The sequence below is a fragment of the Nelumbo lutea genome, chromosome 3 (assembly GCF_056320005.1).
Source record: "Nelumbo lutea isolate HS-2025 chromosome 3, American lotus-T2T, whole genome shotgun sequence".
NCBI lineage: Eukaryota > Viridiplantae > Streptophyta > Magnoliopsida > Proteales > Nelumbonaceae > Nelumbo > Nelumbo lutea.
Window position 1 is genome coordinate 15,777,197 of NC_142686.1, and position 7,719 is coordinate 15,784,915.

General features: G+C 36.3%; 1 protein-coding gene and 1 pseudogene across 1 annotated transcript; one reads left to right on the forward strand and one right to left on the reverse strand.

Annotated features, from left to right (window-relative positions):
- The first annotated feature begins 712 nt into the window (after positions 1-712).
- On the forward strand, positions 713-1,303 carry LOC148863168 (Calcium-binding EF-hand family protein). The gene has a single exon (XM_088976258.1). It carries the CDS (start codon positions 713-715, stop codon positions 1,301-1,303), a length of 591 nt encoding a protein of 196 aa, XP_088832384.1.
- Positions 1,304-3,541: 2,238 nt separating this feature from the next.
- LOC148863169 (pentatricopeptide repeat-containing protein At5g39680 pseudogene) lies at positions 3,542-5,548 on the reverse strand (annotated as a pseudogene).
- Positions 5,549-7,719: the final 2,171 nt, after the last annotated feature.

The window sequence follows — 7,719 nt, forward strand, 5'->3', positions numbered from 1 at the left end:
TAACTGGCTGATATATTGGGTCGGTCGTTCATAAAGATCATACGCAGCTGCAGGGAAATTCAAACACACCGCTCCCTTTGTAATTTTCTCCATTTAATTAAAAATACACCGGTTTCGTGTCTTGGATTTAAAGCAAATGGATCAATAGTCTCTCTCTGTCGGAGGCGCAACAAAGTGAGTTATTTACCAACACAAAGGATGACCGAAGACCCAGAAGAGGAGACAGTTTCTGGGTCTTTTACAAACAATAAATAATAAGGGTTATATATATCCAAATTCCATCCGCCAAGAATCTTGGGAGATGCAATTTCGATTTGATATATGATGGATATGTAAAATATGGTTTTGAATCTGATTCATTTACATATCCCATATCTGGATATTCGGTTCTATTTAGAAGCTCAGATAATCTTTGCAAAGCTTAAGATAGAAAACGACCAAGACTCTTTCCCATCACTAACTTTAGAGCAAGTTCACTTCAAATATGCAGCAGTTGAGGAGAAATTTCCTTTCTGGAGCAAGTTTTGTGCTTTTCAAACTTGTACAGGAAAAGAAATAAAATAAAGACCTTGATTTTTCAAAGTTGATCATTTTATATATGTATGGATATGCCCGTCTCCATTTCCCAGATAATCCCCAATTCAGTTTCTTCATCTGTTTTTAACTTGCAGTCTTTATCTATTTCTTTTAGAAATCCATATTGTTTTAAGATATGGAAACACTATCACCAGCCACAATCTTACAATTCTCATTAACTGTCTGTGTTGAGTACATCTTGTGCCACAGAGTTTTGGCCTGGCTCATCAAACTTCCTCAGTTGGATTCAAGTTTCCAATTCCCCCTCAGATCACTACTTGACTTTATATCTGGTAAATCAAAGATTTGTTCAAAGATAAAATATCAGAGTCATGAATCAACACCAAGCCAGAAGTCTCATGCCAAGGGAGATGATGGGAGACTGTGCAGAAGAGATGTGGAGGAGGTTATCAACAAGCTTGGGCTGTTGTATAACCCGCATGGCGATAAGATTCAGGACGGGCTGAGTTTGGATGAGGTTTCAAAAGTTTTTGAGGATAAGGAGCCAAGCTTGGAGGAAGTCAAGGATGCTTTCGATGTGTTTGATAATAACAGAGATGGGTTCATAGATGCAATGGAGTTGCAGAGAGTTCTCTGTTCTCTGGGTTTCCAGGAAGGATACGACGTGGAGCAATGCAAAAGGATGATTAAAACCTTTGATGTCAACAGAGATGGGCTGATAGATTTCAGTGAATTTTTGAAATTGATGGAAAGCGGCTTCTGCTGAATTAAACACTTTGGAACACACTTCCATTTAATTTGACTTATAACAGAAATTTCTTTTCTTCTCTTTCTAGTTTTGTTTTTCCATGTCTATATATAACCTTTTGGTGTTTCGATTTGAATCAAATTTGGGTGCCCCCATCAGCACAGAGTTAGTTCCTCAGCATCAGATGACACTAAGACGGGATTCATGGCAGTAACACAAGTTTGTATGATCGTTGAGTTGTTCCCTATCTGATATGAAAACAGGACACCTGGCTTGTCTCAGTCGTATATGAATTGTTTTACTGAATCCCGAACCCCTCACCTGAGCTGACTGCTGATAATTAACCCTTTCATAGGAAAGAAAGAAGAAATGGCCAATTCATTCTAAAATGCAGTTGTCCACATCATACCTGTAATATATTACTTCCCAATCCTTTCAGAATTTTGTGGTTCTTTTGAATTTTTAAAAATAAAAAATTAAATATCGGGCTATATAAGTTCACCCACAACCATCAACCAATTCAGTAAATTTAACTGAATCTAGAATGGCCATCTTTTTAGCACAGCCCGTGCAATCTTCTATTAAACGCTAAGGTGGTGTTTGGGACCATTGCCCTTTTTTTTTGAAAAAACAGTCCCACATCAGGTTTTGAGAAGAAGGGCAAACAACACATCGGCATATGCTGTTTGGTTAACAGTTTTCTCAAAACAGTAAAATACATTTTGCCGTTTTTTCAGAAAAAAAAAACCTACCCATAATAAAAATGTCATTTTTGGTGTTTCCACAAAGTGTTTTCTCAGAAAACAGCAATGAAACCAAACAATACCATGAAAAAACATTTTCTCAAAAATTGCAAAAAATACGGTCCCAAACACGCCGGTAGTGAAATCATAACTGAAAGGTTCATAATTTCTTGGTGCAAGTAAACAGAAATTCTCCACTGGCAACAGATTCACTACCTACAAAGCATTTCATATAAAACCTGAAGAGCTTCTTACATTTTTAGCGTCCCCAAGCGGATGCAAAAATAGAATCTTCTGTTCGGAAGCCACTGGGAAATTAATTGAATCCTTTGATTCAGTTTTATATGGCATTTCATTCCACTCATCTGCCGACCCGAAACAACTTCAGGCTATTAACAGAAACTGAAAATGTGTTCATTTTCTAGAAAACCTAAGCTAACTTTTTTTAACTACCAGCAGTAGAAAATAAGCATAAAATCTTTAGTTGCCCAGTTCAAGCATTAGATGGATTTTTTTATTTTTAAAGATGAAAATAGAATTATATCAATGTATAAAGAGAGGAATAGAGCCCTGCCAGAAAGCTATATAAAAAGCAGGTAAGCAGAAGATTGCAGAGGCTGTGTTTGGAAACGATGCAAATAAGTGTGAATGCAAATATGTAGAGTGAAAAACGGTTCATATAAAATGAAAAATTGGGTTAGTTTTGCACTAACAAATTTATATTCATACCAAATAGACTTTTAGCTGTAATGGATGCAAACATGAATTCCAATAAAGCATATTTTTTTTTTCTTTTTTTTTTTTTATCAAAAGCCCACTTGAATGCAAATGACAATGAAGTAGTAAAACATCTTCTGCTTTACCCTTTGCTTTAGCAATGTGTTCAGCAATCAAATTACTTCTCTAATTGCAGATGCAAGAATCATCACAACCCATAGATGCTAAGAAGCTGAACCTTGACAAATATTATGGATTTTTAACCAGGCATTAAATGGCAAGTCATGAAACTGTTTTTTTTTTTTTTGTTTTTTTTTTTTTTTTGTGCCTCACAAGTGGAAGAACCACTTTTAAGTGGGTCTAGAGTAGTTGTAGAGGAAACACATTTCTAGTTGAGCTATTGATTTATTTAGAAGAGAAAACCTGTTATTGATGGCGGCCCAAGTGTATTCAAGCTTTAGGGAATGGGAGATTCCTCTTAGTGACAAGAACTGAAAACTATTGTTGCTGTTTCCTTTTCTTTTGGAACTATTTTCCTTGGCTTCCTTTGTGGTTCTACTGTAAGAGTAACTCACACAGATAAACTAAACAAAATCAAGCATGATGAACTTTAATGTCTATTCAGGAGATGAGGAGAAATTAACTCACAACTTTATATTTTAGGGAAATAGACTTAAGGGAACTCGTAACAAATTTGTTTAAGAATACTTACATGGAACCTGAGCAAAATGGACTCAGTTTGGGCTTGCATTGAAAGCTGATTTTATGTAACAAAGCACAGTTGCCCTCTCAGCTGAATAGGCTATTTTCTTCATCTAAGTTGCTCAATGAGTGAAAGGTCAATGGAGCATCACCAGTATTCACCACAAGTGCAACCACCATATATAAAGCAGTGGAACCGATTAACGCCTTTGATGATTATTTTGCAGTTAGTGACCATTGATACGAGTTTTATGGCATAGTGGCAGTCGTCACACATCGGAAGGTTCTTGATGACACGAATTGGTGCTCCTATAGGTGCATTCATAAGGCCATATGCTACACCAACTTTTCACTGTGATAACTGAGATACTCTTCCTTCTATTCATCCTCCACATCATGCAGCACAGTGTCGACCCTGGGCACATAACATAATGGTTTTACAAGTGGTAGTAGCTCGACAACATGTTCATGTATTTGGTTTGAATAGGGGTGTTTCTTGTCTTCTGAAATAAATAAAGACATGGATTTTATTTCTTATCTCTATTCAGCTCACCCCTGGTTCTTTCTTGATGTTTCTTCCCCTCATCAACTTCCTAATGTTTGCAACTCCATCCCACCTCCTTGCCTTGGCATATATAATATATGCCCCCACATCACCAGGATCCAACTCTAGGACACATAGCCTCTGCTACTTTCATTCCCAGACCAAAGTTTTCCTTGGACATGGCAAGCATTGAGCAAGGTACACCATGCAAAAACATCCCATTTGACTGATGATGTAGACCTCATGAAACTCTCAGCTTCTTTGAGTAGTCTTGTCCTACTTGGAAGCCCAACAATGCAAGTATAATTAATGCTCCACCCTAGGTGTGATCCCAATACCCTTCATCATCTGATTTAAATAGTAGAACCCCTTGTCAACACAAGCAGATAGAACTCCAACAAAAGTTACATAGCTAGGTGCTTCTTCAGCTAACAACATATTTTGGAAGACTTGTCTACCAAGTCCATAATGGGAGTAGCCACATATCATTGATTTCCATGTAATGATGTCACGGTAAGACATATCTAAAAGTACTTGATGCCCAAATTCAACAGCACCCACTCTTGAAATACATGCATGTTGATCAGGGCATTTCCAACAATAAGATAGCCACTAAATCTGGTTTTTCTTTATACACGCATTTAATACATCTCCATGATAATAGCTGTCCATGAGACCACATTGTGGTTGCATAGCCCATCAAAAACATTTCTTGCACACTGAATATCTTACCACATTTCCCGTACATGTCTATAATTGCTCTGCCAATGAAGATATCAAGCTTAAGACCAGTCCTGAATATCTGATTGTGATTTGCAACCTGGAGTTTTAAATCTTTCAAATGTTTGCAGAGATTAATAAGAGTAACATATGTGATATTGTCCCTCACTACAGGCTTATCCACCATCTTATTCAAAACTTCCAATGCTTCATTTAGATACCCGTGTTCTAAAAGCCCAAGGATGATTGAGTTATAAGAAAGAATATCCGATCCTGGCACAGTCTCGAAAACCTGTGAGGCACCTTGCACATATGAACAACTTGAGTACATATATAGAAGTGCATTTTTAACATATGAGTGAAATACCAACCCAGACTTCAATACATAACAATGGCTCTGTTCCCTCTTCGAGTGCTCTGATATTAATTGGCACATAAAGAAATAATGGTGGCAAATATATACTCATTGGGCTGCATAGTTCCATCCAAATTCATTGTTTTAAATATCCTGAAAAGTTCGGAAGATAGTCCACTATGGAGATAACCTGCCATCAGCTAGAGAGCTCCAAAAAACTAGGTTTCTTTTAGGCATTCGGTCAAACAATTGATGGGCTAATGATATTTGGTTGCATTTTGAATAATAACTTATCAGACAGTTAGATTGAATCACAACATCTTCAATGCTTTCATTAATGGTTCTCTTGAACAACTGACCATGGAGCGTTTTACCCAACTTCAAGTTCCTTGTATCAGCAGATGCTTTCAACAAATTTTTAGTCTTTTCGAGAGTGCCGGAGTGTGGATCTCCGGATGTGCATGGATGAACATCAACTGTACTTTGAACTTGTCTTGACATTTAATTAACAAGAAGAGTCCAACCTTCCTCTTCATGCTTGTCCACGTGCCATGCTTTTAGTAATTAGATTAAGCAATAATTAAATAAAATGCCCCTGTAGATATATCTGTTGCCTTTTCATTGGTAACCCATAATTAAAGATTTCTCTAGTGATTTGAATTGGAAAAGAATTTTTGCGCAGAAATTAATAAAGTTTTATATATTGACAAAATTGGATACATCAATAAGTGGGACAATTTTTTTTTCTTTTTTTTTGAAAAGCACAAAACTGCTCCTCCTTAAACCGAGGATGAGATTATGACAATGAACTTGAGGGAGAAGAAAGCTTTGGTATGCTAACTTCCACTGATCCAAAGATTTCAAAGTTCAATTGGGGTTCTTCTACAATATAGCCTTCTTTTTGTTTCTCATAGATACATCTACTAATAAAGTAAGACCGTTTAATGCCCAGTAACATCTTGACCTTGTTCATTTTGTTGATCAAGAAAAATCAATACAGGGAGTATACGCTTAGGTGTCTCTTGCTCGGAAGTTAATACAATAAAATCAATCATTCAACTTAGGGGTGAGCACGAGTTAGTTCGGTTCGGTTCCATGGCAGAACCTAGAACCTACCCTGTAAGGGTGGGTTCCAAGTTTGTGGAACCAGAACCTACCTTGTGAAGATAGGTTTCAGGGTCGATTCCAAGGCCTACCCGTAGAATCTGTTATTTGTTTACTCTCTGTCTTAAAAGAATGAAACATGTCATTTAAAACTTATATTATGTTTATTGATTAAATTGAGTAATTTAATGTATAGATTATTATAATATATTAACATGTGGTTCAAAATTTGTCATATTATAATTTAAATTTTATAAATATTACTTTTTATATTATTTATTATACACATTCAAATATTAAAATGAAAACAAATGATCAAATCACTTAAGTAATTCAATGGTCAAGTGAGACCATGGCTTTGGTAATTATAAGTGTTTGTGTTCAAATCTTCACACTCTTAAAAATATTTTGGAGTTTATTTCAAGGCAAGTTCAATTCCAAAGCCAGTTCCACTAAGGCCAATCAAGGCCAGTTCATTGGGTCGGTTCAGATAGGGTAAACTCCTAGACCCTGGAACTGACCTAGGTAGGGATTAGACCCTACCCTGTAACAAATTGGGTAAGATCAGTTCAAGGCTGGGTTGAGGTCGGTTCCATTTGGTTCCGAGTAAAACCTACCCATTTTCTCACCCCTAATTTAACTTCTCAGAAAAAAGGTTTGAATCATTAAATAAAGGGTAAAATACAAAAACTCCCCTATAGTTCCTGACAATGATAAAAACCTCCCCTTTAGTTTTACTTGAACAAAAACCACCCCTAAACTTTTAAAATATTCGACAAAAAATTTCCTTTCGTTACTGACCCAGACGAAAAGCATTTAATCAATCCATTTTTTTTTTCAAAATATCATTTTACCCTTTTATAAAATGGGTACTAAAATAACTAATCGGTGAATAACGGATTAAGCCTGACCAATAACAGTTGCCGGTGAAGAACCATTACCATGGAACACCTATATTGTAACATGAAAATCCTCCAAATGCAAGAATAGGGCCTCACAAAAGCAGAACTATTTTGTTTGCAAAATGTAAAGAAAATGAATAGAACAGATAGAAAGGATTAGAACGAAATAGAAGAAGATACCATTTTCTTTGGAGGAGTTATTTCTTTATGAGAGAGGGTTTGGAGTTGCTCGTCAAGTTTTTTTTCAATGCCTTTCAGGCCTTCTCTTGGTCTAACTTGAACTAGGATTCCTTTTCCATGACACGCAGAGATGAATTTCTCCTCCTGATCTTGAAATTCTAACCCCATGATGGAATAGCAAAACAGAGGGTATCACCTTCAGCTTAGAAAGAACTGAGGGAGAGATTAACGTGGTTTCTGAATTGTGTGAGCTTGTAGAAGCATTTGACCACACAATCTCCATTATCTTTTAAAGCATTTATATGTTCATATGAGCAAAATCTCCATTGTTTCTCAAGGTTGATGGGACTAGAGCACAACTCTTTGATGAATTGTTGCCGTCTCAGTTTCTTAGTGACCTAGTTCTGGACATAGTGAATTAGTGATAAATACAAAGATTTCGTTCCTACTGCGAATCATGATAAATT

Bases quoted from the DNA above. Each gene is read 5' to 3' on its own strand.
- LOC148863168 (XM_088976258.1), top strand. From the start codon at position 713: ATGGAAACACTATCACCAGCCACAATCTTACAATTCTCATTAACTGTC.